A 27,001-nucleotide genomic window follows, 5' to 3' on the forward strand; every position below is an offset into this window, starting at 1 on the left:
ATTTGGAGTCGCGAAGTGATACGTCAGACGTTGGGAGAGAATGTATTCAGTTGAGCGTTTTAAATTCAAAGGACAATATAGTAATTTCGCTAGAATTAGGGAGTTGAAATAAATAAATTGGTTTTATCATGTATCGGAAACAAATATATATTGACACAGAGACTGAATGTAAATGTTTAAGTTTGCATGGGGGATTTAAAAGTAATTTACCGGTAAAATAATAAGAATTTCTTAAAATAATTTAAAATTCCGAAATGTATTTTAATAAAATAAGGGGAACCTTGTGTTTGCTGGAAATGAGGTCTATTTCTGTAAATCCCGAACCTACCAATCGACGATCCCATTACCACCGCAGATGTCGCGCGCTACTGCCGTCGCCGTGGGAGGATCCTTCTCGACCACTGCCCGGCGTCGTAGGGAGCTGGCGGTGCCTGTGAGGTGTTCGCTCTCCGCCGCTGGCCTGGCGGCGGTCGCGCCGATCCTGAGGGACCTAAAGATGAAGTGCGACACTCCGCTACCGGTTCTCCGGCACGTTGCCAACTCCATGTCCGCTGACATGAGAGCCGGCCTCGCCACAAATGGTGGAAGTGATCTCAAGATGATCCTTAGTTATGTTGATTCGCTTCCTACAGGGTAACTCACCTCTCCAGTCTTAACTTGTATTTATGGTGATCTTAACATGATCTTAGATTCCTCTAGTTCTCACCCAAAAAAAAAAAAAACTTTTTACTTATTTAGAAAGTTGGGTGAGTTTACATGCCTGAAATGGGCACCATTGATCTGGTTTTTTCGTGTAAAGGAATGAACTGGGGCTCTTTTACGCGCTAGATCTTGGAGGCACCAATTTCCGAGTGCTGAGGGTGCAGTTGGGAGGTAAAGAGGAGCGTATCATCGACACGGAGTTCGAGCAGGTTTCCATTCCTCAGGAACTTATGTACGGCACTACAGAGGTTAGGTTTCCTTGTTAACTTTTATCTCGCGTTTTGTTATCTCGACATAATTTTTAATGGTTGGAACATCTACAAACAGGAATTGTTTGATTTTATTGTCTCTGGGTTAGCGAGGTTTGTTGAGAAAGAAAGCACGAAGTTTCATCTTGCCGAGGGAAGTAAGAGGGAGATCGGTTTCACGTTCTCTTTTCCAGTGAAACAGACATCTATTGATTCTGGCATTTTGATCAAGTGGACCAAGGGTTTTGCAGTTTCCGGGACGGTTAGTATTTGCTCTTTTGGGTTGTTAGATCGAAACATTCAATGTCTTTGAATGGGTATTGCTACTCTGATATATTTAGTTCAAAGCAGACGAAGATTTTAGAGAAGTAATGTATCTGTTTATTGGATCTTGCTGAAGATTAATTTCATGATTGTATGTCCGCAAGATCACAAATTTCTGGATGTAGAAGATCAAGCATAGCATAGGGCAATTGTCAGTCTTTTTTTTTTTCTGGTTAATAATCATCTGCTTTCTCCTACATGCTTCGCCTATCTCTTGTAAAGATTTCACTGGTTCAGTTGAAATAGTGTTGTATTTGCTACATTTCGTATGACATAATTGAACCAATTTTCAGGCAGGAAGAGATGTTGTTGTATGCTTGAATGAAGCATTGGTGAGACAAGGATTAGATATAAGAGTTTCTGCTTTGGTATGTGGAATTGAATTATCCATATCTATGAGCAAGGGTGAAAAATTTATCAAGAGCTTCATTAGACGAGTATTCTCCTTGACAGGTTAATGATGCTGTCAGTACCTTAGCTGGGGCACACTATTGGGATGAAGATGTCAAGGTTGCGGTCATCTTGGGTACCGGTACCAATGCATGCTATGTCGAAAGTATAGAAGCCATACCAAAATTGCAGGGATCAGCATATGGATCTGGAAAAACAGTATGTGAAGCAGACCTTTTAAGTCTACCATGATGTAGGCTAACTTTGCTTACACTCTAGTTCAATTCAGGGCTAATTTTTTACTTTGCTCTTCTTGTTTGTCAAAAAATAGTTTAAGATGAGATGTAATACCGCTTGTCTATTTTAACTTCTTGACCAATTAACTGTCCGCTCAATCACAGATTATCAACATTGAATGGGGGGCTTTCTCAACTGGCCTTCCTTTGACTGAGTTTGATAGAGAGATGGACAGTGAGAGCATTAACCCTGGAGAACAGGTCACTTCCCCCTGTTTTTGCTTTATGCCATCACTCATTGTCTTAAATTTCTGTTTTAACAATTTCAACTTTTTGCTTAATACTTGTATGGTAAATTATATGGCTATTCTTCTATGAAACAGTTATTTGAAAAAACAATATCAGGAATGTATTTGGGTGAAATTGTGAGAAGAGTGTTGAAAAAGATGGCCAAAGCTTCCACTTTGTTTGGTGATTCCTTCCCTGAGAAGCTTTCTGTTCCATTTTCACTAAGGCAAGTAACTTAATGTGCATTTTGATGGTTTGAATAAATTGCAAATTACTCCTGAATATTTCAAAGAAAGATAAAATGAACTACCATTTACTTAAGCCTAACTTTTTTCAAAAAAATTGGAGACCAATGTTAATGAAGGGGTTTCTAAGATCAAGTGCATATTTAATTTCTTTTCATAAAAAAACTAAGTATCAGAGTTTGTGTGATATGTTATTCCTTTGCTGAAAACTAACGTGACAAAGTGAATAGATATAGGTAGCATTGTATCAAAAAACATATAATAATAATTTTTTTGCTATGGGATTTGCATAATAATTACAATGTTTTAGCTATTGGATTTTGCATATCATAGCTATTGGATTTTGCATGTCACATCTGCCCCCAATAAAAATAATTCTGAAATTCTTGTTTTTGACAATATGTGGTTAGATCTCGTTCATCATTGAAGAATATGTCACATCTGGATGGTGATTCACCCTTTCTACCATGAAACAGAAACAATGACTCTGAGGTGCATCTGCTATGTATTGATTGGATCATAGATCAATTTATGTGTTGCGAATAAATTTTACCTTCTAATTTCAGAAAGATCTTAGAATAATTGAATAGTTTACTCTTTCCTAGGCCTGGAAAGAGCATGACTATAGTTCATACGAACAAAAGTATATATCCCTTCACTTTAGTGTTGCATGCCAAGTTAATTGTAATGTGGAGAAATGCTTTATTGCATTACATCAGCAGAATATCATCTCAGGTACATCCTTATGGTCATTAAACTCGAAGCTATTAAGCAATCTTCTTTAGATTAATTTAACCCTTCTATGATGTTTCTGACTTGGGAAACTGCGCGTGCACAAGTTCACAGGAACACAATGTTTAGCTTCTTTTATCACTGTCGAAGATCTGATCATCTTTGTAGCTTGAACAATATTTTAAAATGAGTGAATTTAAGTCTCATTGTTTTATGGCTTAAGTTTTAGACGTATTCTGCTTTTGCTAGTACTGGCATTGATGTCTTGGGAGTTCAATCATGATCCTCAAGTACTTGGGTTAAGATACATTCTGATCTCTTGTTTCTGAATTACAGCACTCCTCATCTTTGCACAATGCAGCAAGATGATTCTGGAGATCTCGACAAGGTTGGGCTTATTTTGAGTGATACACTTGGCGTAAGTCTAAGTCGTGAACTGTCATTGAGTGCTCTACTTATTTGATATGAATGAGCTTCTAACACGCTTCTGTTCAGGTCAAAAACTCCTCTTTAGGAGCAAGGAAAACTGTCCAAGACATTTGTGACACTATAGTTAAAAGAGGCAGTCGACTTGCCGGTGCAGGGATTGTAGGTATTCTGCAGAAGGTAGAGCAGGACTCCATAGGACAAATCTTCCAAAAAAGAACTGTCGTGGCAATGGATGGTGGCCTCTATGAACATTACCCTCAATATAGACACTATCTCAAAGAGGCTGTCGCCGAGCTACTTGGGGTGGAGGTCTTCAAAAATGTCTTCATAGAACACACAAAAGATGGTTCAGGCATTGGAGCTGCTCTGTTAGCAGCAGCAAATTCTAAGTATTTTGCTTGACAACATCACAACTTGTGATGCAAACAAAGCCTAGTGATTGATTCTTCTTGTGCAATTTCAGTCAGTGTATCTGATAAAAAATCATCAACGCCCTATGGTATGGGAGCAGCTCGCTTGGCAGCTGAGCAAATTCCAAGTATTCGGTAGAGGGAATAACTTGTAGTATTCTTATTGAACAAACAAGCATCTACATGAGATGTGATACACAATGGCAATAGAATAGTCCGTTCAAAATAGCCTAGTAACATAGTCTGTTTGTGCTGAACCAACTGAAACATCGAGCTTACTCACCTCAGTTCCTCCTACCAAAGACAGGATTCCGTATGAGGCATACAAAATCTGCTTTCTTTGTCCAAACCACTGATGCTCTATGGGACAAAGCGAAATCTTGGCTCAGCATATTCAATCTCTAATGAGTTCCTTGCACAGTAGCGTAGGGCATGTTAGATAAAAAGAGATTTTAGATTTCTTCAAGTGGCTAGTTAACAAGTGATGAGAACTTGCAATGTTGTTGCCTAAAGGTTTTTCTTTCTGCACATCTCCTCGGTGCAAATTTGTTGGTGTAGCACAGGGAGTTGTGCGCATGTAGGGAAAATTATATTAAGTGGTTGGTTTCTATCATTCAAGTTTGATTAGATTTGATGTGTTTAAAACAAAAATTAAGTTAGGTTTCATCTATATTATTAATATAGATTTGCAATAGTACATATGATCAGCTAGCTCATAGAGTTGGTGAGTTGATATGGTTGAATTGGTTTGTATTCAACATCTTAAAGGTTTGTAATGAATGTTGGGGCTTGTGGAGATTGAAGGACACTCTAGTGGTAGGGATATGGTTGGAGATCATGGGTTTGATGGCTTAGAGGCCTAGCGCGAGTTGGATTTAGAAGGTGAGGATTGAATGGCGCACTCAGCAAGATTGGAAGGCTGGTGCACTTGGTGGATTGAAGGCTTGATGTTATACTCTAAGGCGGCCCGAAGCAAGGTAGATTTGTAGGCAAAGAACGTCAGATGACATGTAGAGCAAGCTTAGGGAGCTTGATGCATTGGATGAACTAGACATGATGTTAGGTGGACTTGAGGGTATAGAGCATTGACGAGATTGAAGATTTGGAGGCATAAAAGCTATGAGAGATTACGAGAGTGATTGTAATTTTAGACTTTAGCTTTTGAGCATCATCATCGAAGATGATGTGTTTAGTTATGTGATGGTAGACTATCTAGCAACTTACTTAATTTGAAGCTTAAGTGAATATACTTTCTATTTGGTTTTTAAAATTTGTTACTTGCAGTTGACTGATCTTTATCTACCAGATGATCCAAACTTAATACCCCAAACATGCATAAACTTGGGTTATACGAATATCAAGGTCACCAATTGAATGGATCTATCCATTAGTCAACTGATGTCATGACTTCGATCACTGCTAAGGTTGAGTACTTAAGTCGCATGTCTACCCTTCAACCCATGTATCCAGGTCACTCCCCTTATGTTACTTGGAGTATCTTCAAGTCTTGAGGTCCTTTTATCATCGAGTTGTATCTCTCAGATGTATTAAGCTCGTGGCTCCTCCTTAACCATCCTTCTCACTTTTGCTTATGTAGATCTTGTAAATGCAGTCGATAGTGGGTACTTAGGATCGCTAGAGAGGTGATGAATAGTATACCTATAATTAAAATTTTTCTATCTCTTACTAATTACCTTAACAAGGTCAACACACATATTAAAAAATATTTTTTTTTTTACTTTGTTCGCAACCTCTTAGGATTTGTTACTCCAAGATCTATGCACGATGTTCTCCACTAGCCTTCTCCTCTTCGGTAAAGGTCGAAGGTGGAGAAATCTATTTTAGTAACTAAATAACCCTCAAATGATAATTTTAGATCGATTGTTAATTTGATCTAGCCCAACTAAAGACTAAGTCCACTTGGATTGTATTATATACTCATCTGAATACAGGTTTGCTTAATCCTCAACTCATAGTAGCCCCTTTCTCCACAAAAACTATTTTAGTGGAGTAAAAGGTGATAACATTCATCTCAAACGACCCAATATCGCCAATCCCATGATAGATGTAAATAGGTAAATTATGGGAAGTATTTTGCCCTAACACAACGATCCTTTGCATGAAAGAGGTAGACATCCAATGAGGTATTTTATGTCTATTAGAAATTGATTCTAAAATTTATTGGAGTAAATACTTATGCAAGTACTAACTAAAAAAAAAAATAGTGATTGCCTTTAACAAAACATTGCATAGTGGGATAGCTCATAAATGATAAAGAGATTCCAATTGTTGCACCTTAGGGATGAAAGAAAACATAATGTGGAGGAGAAAAGCGATTCCAATTGTTGCACCTTAGGGATGAAAGAAAACATAATGTGGAGGAGAAAACTTGTGCTTTCTATGGAGTTGCGGAGGAGACATTGGACCATCTTTACTTTCATTGCCAAATTAGCAAGCTAGTGTGGAACAAGGTAGAGCATAGCTAGGGATGCAACAGGACATGGCCACGCATCACGGATGTTGTAAGTCTTCAAGAGACGATAAAGACGGTCACAGATTTTGACCAGGCAAAGGATGCATTTTTGACAATGAAATAGTAGACACAAAAAGGATGCTCATCAAAATCTAAAGTCCAAACACGTGTTTAGGGTTTTAAACACTTGATAATTTTTTGGTAACATGTCCAAAAAGTTATACATCTTCTTTTATGATTAATACCTAACTTTACCTATAAAAATATATAATTTTGTTGATAATGGTAATATGTCTTTCTTCCCATAAAGAAATACATAGCTGAATCAGAGGGAAGCATTATCCAATCTTTAGAATTTAATCTCTTGAAAACTCTCATCCGCTACTTTAACGGTCCTCCCAATATCCAATCCCATAAATATGAAAAGAGATAAATACAAATACACAAAGTATTAGGTGCATGATGAGATAAATCTCATATTATCAATTCATGAGAATCGATCTCTGACCATTAAACCAGAAATATTATGTGTCCACTGTCTACGCTACGCCTTAGGAACACTCTTGGTAACTCTCATATCACTATCATTTATATACATGTTCTTCTGAGTTGGAAGCAAGAAATAAATTGCCACTAAACTATGATGCAACAATAAATCGCCCATACAATCTCCCAAATATCCACAATTCAATTCTCAATTATGACACACTGTAGAATATTTTTTCTTTTATAGGATAATAAACTTGGAATGTTGAACTACGGGATCACTCACCAGGAACACTTCTGATCATTCTCATAATTAGTCGGTCCAAAAAAACATCTGATGTTAGCTAAAAAGAGGGAATAAGCTTAGTTTAGAAGTCTACTCCATCGGAAACTTGTAAATTAGCCTCACACTAGATCGGCGATCAATTTGCATCCAAAAAAGAGTTGCCAGTGAATCTAAGACATTCCCCATTCAAGTAATCAGACGGCAGCCCCGATATACATATCCCAATGACTCATCACATCTACAACACTTTCAAGCACCATTACCTCCGCAGGGAGATGTAACCCTTTACTTGAACGAGACACAAGTTACATCAATATATCAACTGGTGAATAGATAATTCTGAAACTACCAAATTAAAACTTAGAAAAAATGTTCAGAAAGGATTTACGAATATCCAGAAACAAAGATTAACCATGCATAATAGACAGTAGAGCATGAAACATACGTCATTTTTTTTTCAAAGTAAGCATGATTCAATTATCGTGTCACAAACAAACCAAGCGAAACATCAATATTTTTCCAATCATTTTGCTGAATAGAGTTTAGGGCCAAAAAATGATAGTTATACCAATGGTCCTTAAAGCATGACTGTAGAGCGAAATCATTGGGGCGTCTTATTATTAATGTCATGTAGATTCTCCCTTAATAATCAGAATGGAGTTTCAAAGCAAAGTTCCATACTGCAGTGAGCATCAACCAGTTCTCAGAATGATATGGACACCGCTGTCAGTATCAACGATGTCACTAATTTGCCCGACTTGGAGTGCAAAGGTAGCTTCTTCAAACGGCTTCTGCATTTGTCCACGCCCAAAGCGACCTGCAGTATTTCGAAGTAATTTGATTGATAGTGTCGTCATGATGGCTTTACTCTTAAATATTGCAAATTTCTAAGTGATTTAAGTGATAACATCACTGATCACTCTATAACTGTCTCCAAAAGCACAATCCGATGATTCAAGGATTTGAAAACAGCCCATGTTACGTGAGGGGATAAAAGAATAAAATTGATGAGCAATTTGGTATAAAAAACTAAACCAGCAACTAAACAGTATGATTAACGAAAGCAGAGCCATAATAACATAAACACAGCAGATATGATAGGTTCCAACTTTTCACGCATAATACAAATGAATTTCCCCCCTTCTCTCTCAAACAAATAACTGTTGTCATTAGGAGGAACATCATTGATCAGGTTAAGAATTGACATGAACAAACCAACTTATGATGTCATTCTGAAAGAAAGCGAGAATAGTTTCCAAATACTGAATCAATCTCTTGTTTAAAGGAGATTATTCTCTATAAGCATCTAAGATTCATGTAACTGAAGTGTAACTTATAATATCAAGGATCAACCTCAGTATGCAATAACCTACAACGGTTGCACCACATCAGAAATGAACATCTGAATCAAGTTACATATTTCACCTGCATCGTGCATACCAAAGATGTATCACCTGCAATGAGTAGCACCTGCCTTTCATCTCGACCTAACAGTGGAACCCAACCCCATCATGGGCTAAAAGGGAAATAGGGGCGGGGAGTAAAGCTCAAGATAAAGATTTGCAACAAAGGACCAAAAAAGGGATGGAGTTCAATCGAGCATCAAAAACCAGCAGTTGATGCAGTAAAGAAGGTCTGGAATTGACGATCAGGCAGAGGGAGGGAGGAGCTTGAGAATCCCTAATAGAGCAAGTTTAAATTAATAATTATTTCATGTTATATCATATAATAAATTAATTCAGTTCATATTCACTCAAATAATAACTTGGTTCAGCTTGAATTGGCTCTAGTTCTACCCAAATCAGGCAAAACACTAGATAATCCTAATTAACAACCCATTAAAAATCTTATAAGGTCTTAACCCTAAAATTGATGTAAAATTAGGTCGGCATGGTACCAACCATGCCAACCCATGCCATACCAAGTGTCATTCAGCACCAAGACATAATCATTATGATCTGATACTGAAACCAGTATAGAAACAGAAATTTCATACTTTTCTTACAAGTAACTTTGACTCATGCATCTCAGACTCCTGAATATTATCAATATATGCAAAAGTGATGATGAAAGCTACAAAGAGATACAACATAATGCTAATATGAATTTGGAGGTAAAAATGTAAATATATCTCAGAAATCTTTTGAAGTGATTGAAGTGGGAACATGCCACTAGAACTTTCTTCAATAGCACATTAAGACAATTGAGAGGTTTGCAAAGACTCAGAGCAATCCATAACATGAGTTCTAAAACAATAAAATTGATGACTGATTTGGAATGAGAAGCCAAGTCACCTATAAAACTAAATCAGTATTATTACAATTAACAAACAATTTCTTGTTAAGAAACTATAACATAAGAATAAAAGTTTAGAAGACAGTAGTTAACTTTATGTACAACTGAACTTTTGTCTATCAAACGAATAGGCAGTTGACTACATCTTGACCTCTATCTATCAAACCTTATGTTATTTGATTACATGGTTTCAAAAAGCAGTTGCCTAGCTGTTTGCAGCAAGGAACCACATCATGTATAGCATGTGGGTTCCTATCCACGACTGGCTTGAATATGTAGGACCAGGCATTCTAGGAAGCCACACAAGCAATCTATACAGCTATATATGAATATTTCATTTTTACATATGAAATTTATCAATGAACGAGCTTGACTAGTATACTTCACTTTACATATGAAATTACTATTATATATTTCAACCAAGAGTATATGCAACCATGGTGCAATCTAGACCTTGGAATCATACAACTTCCAATACAAATTGACCTAAACAATACAAATCCAAAGTAGGATCTAAATTAGACTAAGGTTTATGAACTTTCAATCCTCTCTTTACTGTCCCTATACATAGGATCTTGGTCCCCAAAACATAACTATATAAATTCAATTAATCATTAATTTTTTTTCGTGTCATATCATTTGAGAAAGTTTTCAATTGTATAAGATTCATTTCAAGTTCGAATTAGAAGTGTCCTATTTAACTATTATCATTATCATCCATCTTAATTAACATTCATCTTCTAGAGTTGATACTTGTTATGTAAAGATGGAGTACTTTAAGAACTATATATAAAGTTAAATATAGTTCTAAAATATTTTAATAAAATTATAAGACCTTCTGATGCTACGCTCCAATCCTACAATTTGGACAGATGCCCCTCTTTTTTTTCCTATGTAGAATCTTGGACTTGACTAGCTTGTTGCTCTAACATATGTGCTATGCAATGAACTAACCACATATTGCTTGTAGAAGTTTTTTTAAAAACTTTGTTTGATTTCAAATTCATTATGCAAAACAATTAGGAGTGAACAAGAATTCAGTTAAACCGAACAAACTAACCGAACCGACCGAATTTAAAAATTCGGTTTGCTTATTTCGGAATTTCATTTTCTTAAAATAAATCTGTTTACTGAGTTAATTCAGTTTCAATTTTAAAATTTCTTATTCGGTTAAACCGAATAAACTGAAATAAAAAATGAACCGGTAAAAATTTTTGTTATGATAAATTCAGTTTAAGCACTATTGTGATTTATGATGAATTTTTAGCTCTAATTAGAAAAATTCAATTAATTCGGCTAATTTGGTTTTTGACAGAATTAACGAATCAGTTTGTTCGGTTTTTATTAGAAAATTTGGTCAGTTCGATGAGTTCGAAAAAATTCGGTTTGTTTGGTTTTGGTTAATTCGGTTCAGTTCAAATTTTAACCAAATACTCAGCCTTAATTACAGTATTTAATTCTTGACAATTTTATGAATCATACAACGACTTAGAATATATTCTACATGAATCATACAACAACTTATAATATTTATGCATAATGTGGAGCATCCATAAAAAATATCTTAAGATGGTATAAACAATCAGGGATGCTTGTAGGTTTGGCGAATCGTAGGAGACAACTTAAAGTAACAAAAATTAATATAGACCTAATTGACTTGTATATAAACTATCATGGTTTTTAATTTTGTGTTGTGCTAATTGGCACAGACAGAATTTACCATTACGCTTGCCGCCGTGGGGGTGAGGGGGGTGTCGTGACCAGCATGGCCTATGGTCATAGTAACCTCCGTGACCCCTGTTCAGCCTCCGCGGGAGCGCAGAGGATGTCGTTCACTAGCAGCTAATTTTTTATTATTTATTTATTTATATTTTTATTTTAAAAGTTGAATTTTTATTTTTTAAACAGTATTTACTTTTCCTATTAAAATTTTCCTTTGTTATTTTTTTGTTTTTTTTAAAATTTTTTTCTCTTTTAATTTTTTTCCCGGCCTAGTGGGATAAGGCATGATTTTTGTTATTGTATCCATTAATTTTTTTCTTCCTTATTAATTTTTTTCCTCTTTTCTTCATTATTTTGCTTCTTCATTAAAATAAACAAAGAGAAAAAAATACCTCTTAAGGTAAATAGAGGAAAAATAAAACCTCTTAACCTATTTAAAGATGATTATCCTTTTCCCTTCTCATATAATAACTACAACAATCAAACCTTATCTCACTAGGTATAATAAAAAAAAATATATATAATATAATTTCTAATTTTATAAAATGTCTTATTACTAATAAACTAAATTATTTTATATATAAATTGGATTTAATTTTAAATAGATCAAAATATATCTAAATTAAGTTTAAATGGTTTTAATGGACTTCAGAAAACCTTAATTGACATTTTCTTAATAAGAATCAAACATTTCATGAAATAATATTAAAACTGAAACTCAATATTCAACATATCAAATATAACTTAATAAAAAGTATCTATAACACTCAAATATTAATAAAAATATTTTTAATTAATATATTTTATATTAAAAAAAGTATCAAAAATGGATTGACATGACACAATACAGTACCGAAACCGTATTATTTCAGTCATATCCGAAACTCTGGCACAACTCAAAATTTTAAACCTTGACTAGTATGATCTTATATAGAAGTAAATAAGATCGATGTAATCGACCCTAAATAGTTAGAACGTACAATCTTTTTCTATTGTTGTCCTCCAAAAAATTAGTGCACAAGAACAATCATTCATATGGAAACTTCCATATGATATAGTATAAGTAAACAGATAGAACAGAGATGGCATGTTTCTCTCAGTTACATGACTGCATCAGTGTAAATGGTGGATTTTCACTCTTAACCATAAACAAAGATAGTGATTGTGCCAAATGAAGATTTTGTGATGGAAACATACCTTAATTAACAGCAAGATCAAAAACAAAACTATTAATAGTATCTATCTTGTCCTGCAAAGATCTCCTAAATCAAATTCCTTTATATAGATTTCATTTTTCCCACTAGCCATATACGATTATCAATATCAATCACTGGAATACCCAATGCTCTTAAATTTAATCATGCACTATCATATACCTATCAAATCCATAACACGAACGCGTTCAAAACTATAAATTTTAGGAATTGCAAAAGAGGCCACACATAAGAAATATACACATGGTAAATTTACCCTAGATGAGACACAAACATGAGGGTTCTGAAAATAAAAAATGATCAACCCGATAGTTCAGACGAAGAAGACAAATGAACCCAACCAAGGAGCTAGTCGACGGATTGAATAGATGTTTTGATGATCAATTGAAAATCGGTACCATGAAAGCAGATATCAATTAAAATAAAATAAAATAAAATAAAGGAAAAGATAAAACGGATCAAGAAGTGGGGGACGGAAAGTCCAGTAATATAACCCTAGGACGCCCGGAAAGGCGGATAGGAAGGATAACAGACCGAGATCGCCACCGCGTTTGGCGGAGCTGCAATCCGAATAGCGTGCTGCTACGTCCTGGAAGCGGGCCTTGCCGGAAACAATATCCTCGCGGAGGGAAAGGAGCTGACTGACAGCGGCGTCGCGGGTGGTGGCGGAGATGACCTGGCCGTCGGGATCCTTCCACGAGGCCTTGCGACGGGATCCCTGGTGCTTGATGAGTATGTGCGAAGCTTTCACCTGCTCCGCCGCCGCCATCGTCCTCTTCCTTTTCCGCTCTCGCTTGCGGTCCTCTATTTTTCTTTGCGGGCTTTGTCGAAGGCTCAAAGCGCAGTGGATCAGCAGATGGCGGTGGGATTCGCCAAAATAAAATAGATTGGAAAACTTTCACCTTGCGCCAAATATATGTGAATATTTTCATTTCACCACAATCAACTACTTCTCTCAAAAGAAACAACTACAATTTACTAGAAGACGCACTTAGATTTATAAATTGATAAAAAAATATATTATACTTTGATATTTATCAAATAACATATTTAATTTTTTATTCTTTTCATTATACATCTCAATCATTTGTCAATCTCTTTCCTCTTTTTTATATATATAATTTTTTTTCTCTTCCCTCTCTGTAATGCACGCATCCTCTCTTTTCTTTCCTCCCATCTTCTCTTTCCTCTCTCTTTGGGAGATATGCATGCATGCAAAACATAATATGAGTCTGATATAATTTCATAATAGGCCCACGGAATTAGAGTTTAACGTGTTTCTTTCAATAATATTTTAACACTTTCGGAGAAGTCGAAATATGCAATAGATGACACCGTTGGACTCCTTACAACCTCAAAAATCTACAGGACCTGAAATGAGTCCAATTCAAGGTCTCTAGGTGTTAAAATATGGTCGAGCTAAAACAATCCAATGTGGACCTGATATGAACCATGGGCCTGATATAGTTCATATCAGGCTCATGTTTAGCCTGATATGGTTCTATATTAGGCCCACATTGGGCCTGATATGCTTCTTCCATATCAAGCCCAACATGGGTTTGATATTAACCATATCAGGGCCATGTTAGGTTATTTTAGATGATTTTTTCTATAATATTTTAATATTATTTGGATCAGTCAAAATATGTAATGGATGACACCATTCAATTCCTTGCAATCTCAGAAATTCGCAGGACTTGAAATAAGTGCAATCTGAGATCTCTAGGTCCATCAGTGGACCGAAATCCACTGATAACATAACATTTAAAAGATAACACTTTTTTAAAAAAACATTATCTTTTTTTATTTTACAATGTTTTTTATTAAAAGTGTTGTCTATATTTTTTATTTTTTATTAAAGATAATATTTTTTTTTAAATAAGTGTTGTCTAATAATTTTTTTTTAAGTTAAAAACAACACTTTTTAAAAAAACGTTGTCTATAAAATTTTTTTATCTACAATACTAAATATTGTACCCTCTATTTCCGTCAAATTAAAACTTAGCTTAACCTCCACCAAATCTCCTCACATACGAAAACCTTTTCACCCCCATCTCTCTGCCAAAACCTCGTCTTGGCAAAAACCTCTCGGCCAAAACCTCGCTCGCCCCCATCTCTCCACCAAAACCTTCTCGGCGAAAACCTTCGTAGAAAAAAAACCTTCTTGGCGAAAACCTTCGCAGAAAAAAAACCTTCTCGGCGAAACCCTCTGCTCGGCCAAAACCTCGCCCGTCCCCATCTCTCTGCCAAAACCTCTTCTCGGTGAAAACCTCTTCTTGGCCAAAACTTTTCTCGCCCCCATCTCTCCGCCAAAACCTTTGCTCGACGAAAGTCTCCCCAAGAAAAGCATGGTAGTCTCTGCTCCGTGAAAACTAAGTCTCCGCATGGTCAGCTCCTTTGTCCGCCAAAACCAAGCCTCCACCAAAACCTAACCTCTTTCTCCCGGAAACCTCCATCTCCTTCCAAAACCTAGCCCCCACAAAAACCTACATCTCCGCAAAAGCCCCATGCGTCCCGCGACCTAGCCTCCGCCACTCTTCAGCGACTTGAGGTGTTTAGGACAACCGACGCCGTTGGAAAAGGCTCTTCTCATGCGAGCAGTGAGTCACACGTCTCTTCCTCATTCTATTCCCATATCAATATTAAATTTAATTGTGTGTGATTTCTTTTTTTTCCCTTCTATTCTGTTGTAAATGTACTTGTATGTCTTTGAATATTGTTGCTTGTATCAAATGTAGAAGTGTTCCATTTTCCCAATTCCAATAGGTTCTCATTCATTTTTTACTTTCTTTGTTATGTTTGCTTTTTCCTAAAATATATAATAATATGTCTATTTTGGCTGTTGTTTATTAGCTTTTATCTATTGCTAATTTTGCATTTTTTTTCAATTCATAATCTCATTTTGTGTTTTTTTATTGTCCCTGAAAAACAAGCATCTATAGTAGCTGTTCCTGTTATTTCTTCATCTTCTTTATGCTGGTTGTTGATTGGTCTATAATAAGCAATGTTTTTTTTTTTTTGATATAGCAAGTCAAATTATCCCAATAATGTGGGATCACCTTATGACACCTTACAATTTGTATTTTCGTAGGGTTATTATTATAGTTAGTATTCCCTTCTAAATGATTATGTAGCTTCTCTTGTAGAATTCCCATCAACATCTCATTGTTTTCAATAATATATCCAAGATATTTAAATGACTTGCTTACATGACTTTCATGTTCATTCATCTTAATTCTTTGTTCTTTTCTAATTGAAATTTGAAATTACATTTCATATGTACAGTATCACTTATATTTAAGTTAAAATCTGTAGTGTATCACTTATTTTTACGAAATTCAGTTAGTTGCTATGTGCTTTGTTTTGTAATACCGATTGTTACATTTTTTTTTATTCTAGAATCTTGTAATTATCTTGATTAATTGTTTTGATCATATTGCTACATACAGTTAATTATATTGCTACATATAGTTTTAATTAATTGTTTGACTTTTTTGTTATTATTTTAGATTTGTGTTTGTGTTAATATTTTGTTATATTATTTTTAACTGTTTTGAAGGTGTTAGCTCATTATTGGTTGATTAATTGTAACAAGAATGAACAAAGAATGAATGTCAAAGGATAGACTATCACGAGAATATGAGTTTGGAGTAGAGACTTTCTTACAATTTGTAATGAAAAATGCTAGTGATCCTAACGCAATACCTTGCCCATATGCAAAATGTGGCAATCTAAAGAAGAAAAATGTACAAACTATAAGGGCACATATGTATTGTAATGGTATAGATTTGACATATCATATATGAATATGACACGGTGCAGATCTACGATAAGGAACTCAAATAAAGATAGTGATCAAGTAAGGCCAAATGAACAAAAAAATGTTGTTGAGGAACCCATAGATATGGTACATGCTACATATGATAGTTATACTGAGAATCCAACCCAATTTAATAAGCTACTTGAAGATGCCAAGAAACCTTTATATCTTGGATGCACTAAATTTACAAGGTTATTTGCAATTGTGAAATTATTCAACTTGAAAGCCAAATATAATTGGAGTGATAAAAGTTTTACTGACCTACTTAGTTTTAGGAGAAAAGCTTCCAGATGATAATGAATTGCCTTTATCTTTGTATGATGCAAAAAAAAAGCTTATGTGCATTAGGGATGGATTACATGAAAATTCATGCTTATCCTAATGATTGTATCTTATATCGGAAGGAGTATGAGGATTTTATCAATTGCCCTACTTGCGGGATGTCAAGGTGGAAGTTGGGCAAAAAAAAAAAATACTATAAATGAAAGAGTTCCTGCTAAGGTTTTGTGGTAGTTCCTCTTATTCCAAGATTTCAAAGAATGTTTCGGAATAAAGAGATATCTAAGGAGTTGACTTTGCATACTGATAAAAGACTTTGTGATGGATACTTACGTCATCCAGCTGATGCACCATCTTAGAAATTAGTCAATCGCAAGTGGCCAAATTTTGCTACTGAGACAAGAAATCTTAGATTGGCTATATCAGCTGAAGGGATGAATCCCCATGGTTTGATGAGTTTTGCATATAGTTGTTGGCCAGTTTTAATGATCATTTACAATCTTCCTCCATGGTTGTGTATGAAGAGAAAATTTATGATGCTCCCATTGTTGATTTCTGGCCCCAAACAGCTAGGAAATGATATTGATGTTTACTTAGCACTTCTAATTGATGACTTAAAATGCTTATGCATATCGACAAGAAACTTTTTTGCTTAGAGCTGTCTTACTATGGACAATCAAAGATTTTCCTGCATATGAAAATATGTCAGGATGTATTGTAAAAGGATATCATGCATGCCCGATTTATGGTGAAGAAACCTATTCAACAAGACTGAAGCATAGTAGGAAAATGTCATATACAGGCTATAGAAGATTTCTACCTATAACTCATCCTTATCAAAGGAAAAAGAAGGCATTTAATGGGAACCAAGAGTTTAGCCCTGCACCGAAACCATTGAGTGGCGATGAAGTTTTTTGAAAGAGTTGAAGGAATTAATTGTCATTGGGGAAAATGAGTGGGAAAATCCAATCGAAGAAGGCTGATGTAAAATCATGCTAGAAAAATAAATCAATATTCTTTGAACTTCAGTATTGGAAACATCTACACATTCGATATGTTCTTGATGTGATGCACATTGAAAAGAACATTTGTGAAAGTCTCATCGGTATATTACTTGACATTCCAGGAAAAACAAAGGAAGGAGTAGCAGCGAGATTAGACCTTTTGGAAATGAATGTGAGGACAGATTTGGCACCATGTATGGGGGAGAAGAGAACATTTTTGCCAGCAGCCTGTTATACACTTAGTAAGGATGAGAAAAGAAAGATTTTGAATTTTTTGTTTGGAATACAACTTCCATCAAGTTACTCATCCAATGTTAAAATCCTTGTGTCGTTGAAGGACTTGAAACTTGTTGGCCTTAAGTCACGTGACTACCACTCTTTAATGCAACAATTGCTTCTAGTGGCCATCCGTGGTGTCTTGCCCAAACATGTCAGAGACACCATCACTCGCTTGTGTTTCTTCTTCAATGTGTTATGTAATAAAGTGATAGATGTCTCAAGGTTGGATGATATGCAAAAAGAGATTGTGACGATATTGTGTTTACTTGAAAAGTATTTTCCCCCTTCTTTTTTTGATATAATGATTCATTTAATTGTTCATCTTGTGCGAGAGGTGAAATTGTGTGGACCAGTTTGGTATACGTATATGTACCCATTTGAAAGATACATGATGATTTTGAAAGGTTATGTGCGAAATCGTAATTGACCTGAAGGGTGTATAGCTGAATGTTATATTGCTAAAAAGGTTGTTGAATTTTGCTCAGACTATCTATGTAGTGTGCACACAATTGAGATCCCATCAAGTCATCAACAAATAGAAGTTACTAAGCCTTTATCAGGTGCATTAGTGCACTCCATTAGTGACGATGAGTTGTAGCAAGCACATCGTTACGTATTGGCAAATAATGTTGAGATTGATCTCTATATCGAGTAATTTATCCAACTTATTAATACTTTCATGTGGTTTTCTTACATTCTATTTGTTTATTTATTTCTAATAATTTGATTAGGGAACACATGGCATATTTGAATGCAAGATTTCCTTGTAATGCTAAGTCCAAGAGGTGGTTACAAGATGAGCATAACAGAACGTTTGCTACCTGGTTGTGTGATCGTGTATGTTCCTTTAGTATTATGTATTGGCATACATTCATTATCTTATTTATACTTAAATAACAATTTATCATATAAAAAATATAGGTTGCCCGTGTAGTTGACAATTCCACTCATCAAGTATCAGAAAGATTGAAGTGGATAGCGCGTGGACCTAACAAGCAAGTCTTAAAGTATTCTAGTTATTTGATTGATGGGATTACTTATGCTACAAAAGAGCGTGATGATATACGAGTTGTTCAAAACTCCGGAGTCAGCTTAGTCACAAAGACAATGCAAGTTGCTAGTGCAAAGGATAAAAATCCTATTGTGTTAGATATGATTTTTTATGGAGTTATAGAAGAAATATGGGTAGTTGATTACCACAAATTTCAAATTCCAATATTTAAATGTAATTGGCTGGAGAATAATAATGGTATTGAAGTAGATGATCTTGGTTTCACGTTGGTAAATCTCAATAGATTTGGATTCAAATCTGACGCTTTTATCTTGGCTAGTCAAGCAAAGCAAGTATTTTACATTGAAGATCCTGTAGATCCTTTATGGAGTGTTGTACTTGCAACTCCAAGCAGATGGTACTTTGAATACATACAGGGTGAAGAGTTAAAAGACACTGCAATCCACTATCAATGTTTTAGTAGTGTTACCATCAATGGATGTTGATGGAGTAGATGATAATGAACCACCATATATTCGTGAAGACTGTGATGGGAGTTGGGTTGACAATATTTAACTGCTGAATTTATTCTTTTGAAGATGAGTTTGTAAATAATTTTAATTGATATGTTATTTACCTTTGAAGATGATTTTATGGACAATATTGATATGTTATCTTGCTTTCGAAGTTGATTTGTTATCATGATGATGCAAATTTATGCTTTTATCTTTCATTTTTTTATCATGTTGATGTGAGTTTGTTGTTATGAGTTTATCTTGTTGTTGTAAGTTTACGCATGTTTGTAACAACTTATGTTGATCAACAGAAGGCTCAATGGAATCATCTACAAAGCTTAAAATAGGTTTTGATGGTTGTGACAGAGTTGCAAAGAGTAAGAGATTAGGACAACATATGAAAATTGGAAAGGGTAAAGAAAAAATTACATTCGTTGCCACTGGAGAGAGTTGGGATGGTAACATAGTGTTAGATTCTACAGACACAAAAACCACAAGAATGTCTAGAGATCGTACACACTTAGATAAGCTTGCTAGGCAAAGGGTCCAAGGAATTAGAAACGATGTTGCATTCAATAAACTTGGACAACCAATAGGAGAAACTGTTGCAATGCAAAGTTATATTGGTGTGTTTGCTCGAGAAAAGGTTAATATTAATTACAAGACTTGGAAACATGTTCCAAATGATGTTAAAGAATTGATATGAGAATCAATTAATGTAAGTTAGCATGTTTTTACAATTATAATATTCACATTCTTATGATATATTTAATGTTTATGTTAATCTTTTTAATGTATTTCCATTTGTGTAATTTACAGTTGACATACAATGTTGACATAAAGTGGAAGAAGGGGTGTTTGAGATTAGCAAATAGTAAGTGGCGTCAATACACAACTCATCTCACTCAGACGTTCATTTTAAGCAAGCTTGATAAACTCGAGGAGTTGAATGAGCCACCTACTGGCTACGGTATTACAAGAGATGATTGGAGTTCATTTGTCATTAGTCACATGTCTGAAGACTTCATTGTAAGATTCTTAATTTATTCTTTTAAAACTAGTCGACCATAAGCCATTATTTATATTCAGATTTGATATGCCACTTGTTTGAAATAACTAGAAACTAAGTGATCAACAAAAAGAGAGAAAAAAACAACACATATATCCTCATCGTCTTTCACGTAAAGGATATGCATGCTTTGCTAAAGAAATTGTAAGTATTTATTTTTAGAATATTTCCTTATGAACCCTCTAATTTATTCACATAAAATTATTTCACATATTATGTGGAAGAAAGGATGAGAGAACAAAAGTTACTGGTTTTTTCTTATTGTAGGCAACTGAATTATGTGATGATGATGACATTAATAGAGCTATTATGTCGAAAAAAAGGACGAGTTAGCAAAGGAGACTTTGAAGGAGAGGATTTGATCAAAAGAGTATAAAAGATTGTAAGTAATTTAACACTACATAACATATGCAATTTTATTGAAATGATAAATTTTTTTAGTAATAATTTTTTTAATATTGCATGACATGATGATTATATACAATAAAGAGGGAGGGTAAGCTAAAAATTGAAGGGACAGAAGAGGATATACTTACCAAAGCACTTGAAACTGAAGAATATGTTGGGCGTGTGAGGGGTATTGGAAGTCATATCAATCCAACAATATATTTCAATGTTGGTAGAACATGGAAGAAATATAATGTTGCCCGAGATATAATCACTGAGCATAAAAGGGAGTTGATGGAGGCAAAGAAGAAAATTTCAGAACAAGATGCACATATAGAAAAACTTGAATCAATGGTGTATAAAAGGGGTACATGCGACATTTTGATTGATGACAAAGGCAGTTGCTCAGTGAAGTTACATCACATGAAAGAAGATGACATGAAGATTGATGATGATGCCATGCAGATTTTGTCTAAAGATGATGTTTTACAGGTATAACACTAGTTGTAGTTATATTAATTAATATTATATAGATATGAACTTAATATAATCAACATGCCTATTTGTATTTTAGGGTAAATCAGTTGCATTGACATTGGAATCTAGTACAAATGTTGTTACATATGGTATAATTGTTTGTATCAATGAACCTGATAAAATGCTTCATGGTGTTCCATTTCCCAAGAATTGCATGCGAGTCTCCATTGATGGAGCAGTGGATAAATCAAGACCTTTGGCATATCCAATTCCAAGTGAATGTGAAGTAATTGGTGATGTGATGTCAATCTTTTTACATGTCACGTGACACACCAAATTAATAAAAATTAGGAACTCGACTGAACTAAATAAAAGCATTGTAATATGGAGTCCCAAGTCGTATTTTTCTCCAAGGATAACTAGTGAGCGTGTGCTAATTCTAGAATTAATTCAAAATTGATTCCTTACATCCACAGGATCAATTAAACTTTTCACCTTCATTCACACTTCAACCGAAATTCATCTACAATCAAAAATAAGATTATGAAAAGTTCATTCTAATCTAAACATGATCCATTTCCTTCTCATCAAATAAGCATCAACTAAGCTTGGATTCTAATGCCTCATTGAATCAAATAGATCAATTATTATCTCTTAAATTCACAATCACAGTAATCATGTAACTCAAGAACTTATTACACTTCTAGAAACCGAACTAGCATCCTATTTCCAATAACAATCCACCTCACCAATCAATCTCAAACAACAAATCTTCAACTCTCACTCTCATTCAACAAAGTTTAATAAAGGTTAATAACGAAAGGCTCAAGACAAACATTTACATTCAAACTCCATTCACATTCACCGCAATTCCAATGCTTAGAATAAAAGTTTCATTGACTCATTAATTGAAACTAACTCTAAATTACATGAACTAAAATAGAGAATTCAAACTAGGAAATAGATTGCAACTATGTTAGTAGCTAAACACTATTTTGGATGCAGAAATTCAACAAGATCAGAAAGCAAGTGAGAAAATTCAGATTCGGGAATTTCAGAAAACATGAAACAAAGAAGAAATGACAAAGTAATGAAATCAGATCACAAGATCTGAGCATGTATGTGGACAATTTAAACTAATTGTAAGAAAGGCAAAGGAAACAAAAACCCTAGCATTCCACAAACTCCAAATCCAAGACCAAATCCCTTCTCGTCGCTGATCTGCGAAGGAGCCTCAGAGAACACCCATACAACTCTCAACAACAGCATCTGAAATCTTCAGCCAGTGAATAAGGATCTTAAAGCTGCAGAGAACGCCCTTCTAGCTCGGGATCCTGTTGCGTGAAGAACAGAGGAATAAAGTGACAATCGAAACTTCAATTGGGTGATCGGTCCGATTTTCAACAGCTCTGAGCTTATGTGGAAGAGGAACGATTGCGAAAGCTTCAGGAAAACTCCAATTAACCTTTGCAAATGTCTGGAAGCCTCAGATCTAGAGAACGCCCTTGAATATGAGGATGAATGGAATTGCGGAGGAAGAAAGTGTCGCAGATCTAGAGAACGCCCTTGGATCGCGATGCTACTCTTCACTTGCTGATTGTCGTTGATTCCTGAATTCGTGGTTGAAGTCAGGATTGAAGCCCGAGATTTGGAGATGGTGAATGGGATCTTCAGCGTCGTGGAGAAGAAGAAGGTACTGTAGCAAAAGCGCGAACACGCCAAGCCCGAAGTTCACTGTAGCTTCTCGCGGGATTTAAACCTCTCCTCATCTGATCGGACGGTCCAGATTGTTTCTGGGCTTGATCAACGGCTGGATGAACTCAGATCTAGATCAAAACCCTTGGATCTTCATCTATGGCTGTGATGTGCTTCCTCGTAGCTTGGATGGACCAGATCCTTGATGGATGACTCAAATCTCTCTGATCTTCAATGGATGGTCCAAAACACTCCAAGGCTTGATCGACTTGATTAGCCTTTGATTTGAGCCTAAATGTGGCCTGATCTGATCGGGTCCATGACCCTTTTGATGCCTACAAAATAATAATCACATATTAGCATCAAATACCATGATTATGAACCAATTTGCAATTAAGTCCAAGATAAAATGAAATTATGAAATGTAAAGTAAATATGACTTTAAGCTATGAAAATATCATTAAAAACATGCATTATGAATCAAGATAATATAGCCAAAATCATGGTTATCAAATCCCCCACACTTAATCTTGGACGCCCCGTTCAAGTAAAGAAAACTAAAATTCATCTCCACAAAAAATTTCCTAGCAATACCTAGAAGATAGTAAAAGGAATTTAACTAAGACCATCTAAAGATCACAAACATTCATGAATACAATCCAAACAATAATCAGTAGGTATGATAATTTTAATCCAATTGAAAAATTAAGCAAGTTGCAATCTCACAAGGTATTCATCTATTCTAGCCCTCACACACAAAAATACATTTTAGTGGAGCTCACTCAATGTCACTCACAACATTTGACTACTATAAACTTGCTTATTTTCTAATTCTCCACCACTATAAACATAGCATACATGAATCAAAAGGATTTAATCAACAAGAATTTAAATGGAATCAAAAAGAACAATAAAAGTGGATGAAATAGGCAAAAGTAAAAAATTCAATGAAAAATTGAGAAGATAAGAGTGTAAAATACGATAACAAAATAATAATTAAATAATAAGGTTTAATAGGCTAATAACCTAAACGAAATTTTTAGGAAATTTTAGAAATTTTCTAGGATTTAATTGGAGCTCGTATGACGCATTAGAGGGGATGCACTAATGGGTCCGATAAAAGCCTGTTAGGAATACCCGGAGGTAGGAGTTGATTGAGAAACAGATCTGGAGTTTAATTAAAATTTCCCTAAGTTATAAGAGCACCTCCCCATGCCCTAGCTTCCCACATCGCCGCTCCTCTCTTCTCACGAGCCCCCGCACCCCGACGACCGCTCCTCCTCACGCGGACACCTCGTGACGCCGGCTCTCCCTCGCGCGGGCACCTCGGACGTCGTCGGCCTTCTTCTTCTCTCAAGCCCCAGCCGCCGATCTCCTTCCTTCCTCGCGCGTGATCACCACAGCAGCCGGGTTCTCTTCTCACGCGGCACCGCCGCGATCGCTCCCTCACACGAGCACCACAGTGCCGCCTCCTCTGCCCTCGCCGAACCTCGCTCCCTCACGCAAGAACCACAGACGCCGCCGACCACCTTGATCCATCGCCGACCGAGACCTAGGTTAGGGGGTGAATGAGTTTCCCGATCCTCCTTCCTCTTCACTAATCTGGATAAGGGGTAAGCCATGGTTCGATCTCATCTTGTTGTAGCTGTTCTCTAGTTAGATGTGGATTGGGGCTTTTGATTGAATTTGATGTGCTGCGTTCTTCTCACTAGTTGGGTTTCGGTCAATTCTTGTTGTAGAAGTTTTAAGCCTTGATCGATGATGCTCTTATTAATCTATTGCTTCGAAAACGTTGAACAGATTTGGGACCATGATCGATGATGTTCTTGTGACCTATTGCTTTAGTAACTTAGAACGAATTTGGGAATGTGTAGGTTCGATTCGATGATGTGCCGTTTCTTCGATAAATTGTGGTTTCTCCGTGGATTTGATTCAAAGGTGTACTGCTTTATTGCATAACTTGGGATGATGAGGATTTCATTGCAAGGTTGTTCTGTTTCTGTGAATAGCTGTGGTTTTTGGGTGGATGTAATTTGATGCTATTTTGTTTCTGCGAATGGTCATGGTTTTGTTGTGTTGGCTCTTGGATTAGCTATGTATAGTGTGAACTAAATTGGGAGACTTTAATGAAATCTTTGGTCTTATGGATAGATTTAGTAGGTTATGAATTGATTTCAATAAAGTTCATGCTCTTTGTGAAGGCTTTGGATTTTCCTTGTAGGGCTAGTTTCAGATTTTGGACATAACTTGTTGGGTTAGGAGTTGTGGTTCTCCGAGATGATTTTTGAACTCTGAGATAGATTTGAATGGGTTGGGGATGTGTCTCCATGGTCGTTTTATTTTCATGATGGTTTCGGGCTTCTAGTAGCAGATTCGATTGTTGACAGATTGACTTCGAGGTTGTAATGCTTTCGCATAGGGGAGTTGGTTTGATATGCGATTCTATTTTTTTTTTGGGTTTTATTAAATTAGGGGTTTCCTTGATCAGATTTGGTTATAGGTTAACCACCTAATTCATGATGGGTCTAGTTAACTGGTGTATGTTTGACATAGCTGTAATATGCATCATGTGTTTGCAGGATTCTGATTTGATATGGGTGATTTGACGTTGGGATGGTTTGACACGATCTTCGCAATAAAGGCGGGTACTTCTTACTTTGTCTCTTTAGTTCTTTGAACTTGGTGCATGAACTATTTTTGGATAAGGACTGTTTTACCTTGACTCCAATCTTATTTTCTTGCGCTTGATACTTCCACTCAAACCTTTGAGTTAGTCGTTTCTATATCCATACAGTCTCTTACTGTCATCTATGATATTTAGCAGATACTGGATACCATGTTTACATGTTTTGATTGTTGTTTAGTTCGGTTCTGTGTTAAGCATGCTGGCTTTATGTAGAATAACTGATTCTTGTTTATATATATATATATATATATATATATATATATATATATATATATATATATATATATATATATGATGACTGTTACATTTGGCGCATCATATCATGGCAGACATGTCAACGACCAATTCTCCTTTGCGGTCGAGAGAGTCGTTTACCAGGGCCGCATCCTTGGCCACTCGACAGAGTGGTAGCTGGAGTTGATGCCGCTTGTTCTGTCATGCCGCACTCGACCATTTGCAGTTGGTGGTAGCTGGAGTTGCGAGCAGCAGGGACCCCTTTCGCTATGTAGCTAGTTAGCTACTCAACACCTGTCCATCCGATCACTCGAGAGTAGTGGCGGCCTTTGGGTGCAGTTGTCATCGATCTGGCTTCTCGACCATACAGGGGTCGTGGTGCAGAGAGGTGGGCGGGGTGATCATCTGTGCATATGCTGTTATTATACTTGCTTTGGCTGCTGCAGTTTACATATGCTGTTATTGCTTGCTTCTATTGTTGTGGTATATTTATGCTGCCGTTGCCTCTTGTTGTTGTTCACTTATACTGATATGTTGCCGTATGTTGAGATGTGCTCTCGTTGTAGGTGGTTAGACCTTGGGGTATTTATTGGAAATGTTTACATACCTTACGCATTTTCTCTGTAGTTATGAGCAGTACTGTAGCAGATTAGTTCTACTCCTGACCTTCTATTACATAGCCTAGGATATGGTTTCAGGTATGAACATATATCGATTATGATTTATTTTAGTATCTGCTATTTCCTAATGAGACTGTATTTCTTTTGGCATTCTCTATTTGTTTATATATGTTCATGCACTATCTTTCTTTACTCGCTGAGTTCCAATTCTCACCACCTCGCAAAATGGTTTTCTTTCGCCAGGTAGTAGTAGATGATTCATGGATGCTTGGAGAGATGTCGGCTGCCAGTCCTGGGTCTCGCGTTATGTCGATTTTATTTTCGCTTTATTTGTATTTTTAGTATACAACGATTTTTAGTATTGTATGAATTGGTCTGTGTATGAAGTTGATTCGTGGTGTTTTGCTTTTCGTGATCTTGTGGTTGTGTAAGCCTAATTGGCTAGTAACCTTTAGTTGTGGATTG

The 27,001-nt window shown here is 35.8% G+C and overlaps 3 protein-coding genes across 5 annotated transcripts; 2 read left to right on the forward strand and 1 right to left on the reverse strand.

Annotated features, from left to right (window-relative positions):
* Positions 1-295: 295 nt before the first annotated feature.
* LOC121974874 (hexokinase-2, chloroplastic-like) lies at positions 296-4,051 on the forward strand. Its single transcript, XM_042526146.1, has 9 exons — positions 296-633; positions 800-950; positions 1,030-1,212; positions 1,568-1,642; positions 1,728-1,883; positions 2,066-2,161; positions 2,284-2,414; positions 3,502-3,583; positions 3,661-4,051. The coding sequence occupies exons 1-9, from the start codon at positions 356-358 to the stop codon at positions 3,994-3,996; spliced, it is 1,488 nt and encodes a 495-aa protein (XP_042382080.1). The 5' UTR covers positions 296-355; the 3' UTR covers positions 3,997-4,051.
* Positions 4,052-7,748: 3,697 nt separating this feature from the next.
* On the reverse strand, positions 7,749-13,354 carry LOC121974876 (peptidyl-prolyl cis-trans isomerase Pin1-like). Its single transcript, XM_042526150.1, has 2 exons — positions 13,015-13,354; positions 7,749-8,066 (listed from the first exon to the last, which is right to left on the reverse strand). The coding sequence occupies exons 1-2, from the start codon at positions 13,247-13,249 to the stop codon at positions 7,942-7,944; spliced, it is 360 nt and encodes a 119-aa protein (XP_042382084.1). The 5' UTR covers positions 13,250-13,354; the 3' UTR covers positions 7,749-7,941.
* Positions 13,355-14,503: 1,149 nt separating this feature from the next.
* LOC121974875 lies at positions 14,504-25,671 on the forward strand. Of its 3 annotated transcripts, XM_042526147.1 has the most exons (5): positions 14,504-15,080; positions 20,188-20,397; positions 20,489-20,581; positions 20,705-20,819; positions 20,927-21,308. In XM_042526147.1, exons 1-4 carry the CDS (start codon positions 15,072-15,074, stop codon positions 20,768-20,770), a joined length of 378 nt encoding a protein of 125 aa, XP_042382081.1. In that variant the 5' UTR covers positions 14,504-15,071; the 3' UTR covers positions 20,771-20,819; positions 20,927-21,308. The 3 variants fall into 3 exon arrangements, 2 of the variants coding, with proteins under 2 accessions (XP_042382081.1, XP_042382083.1); XR_006110133.1 differs by lacking the exon at positions 20,489-20,581; XM_042526149.1 differs by lacking the exons at positions 20,489-20,581; positions 20,705-20,819; positions 20,927-21,308 and adding an exon at positions 25,576-25,671.
* Positions 25,672-27,001: the final 1,330 nt, after the last annotated feature.

This window comes from Zingiber officinale, chromosome 4B, assembly GCF_018446385.1.
Source record: "Zingiber officinale cultivar Zhangliang chromosome 4B, Zo_v1.1, whole genome shotgun sequence".
Classification (NCBI taxonomy): Eukaryota; Viridiplantae; Streptophyta; class Magnoliopsida; order Zingiberales; family Zingiberaceae; genus Zingiber; species Zingiber officinale.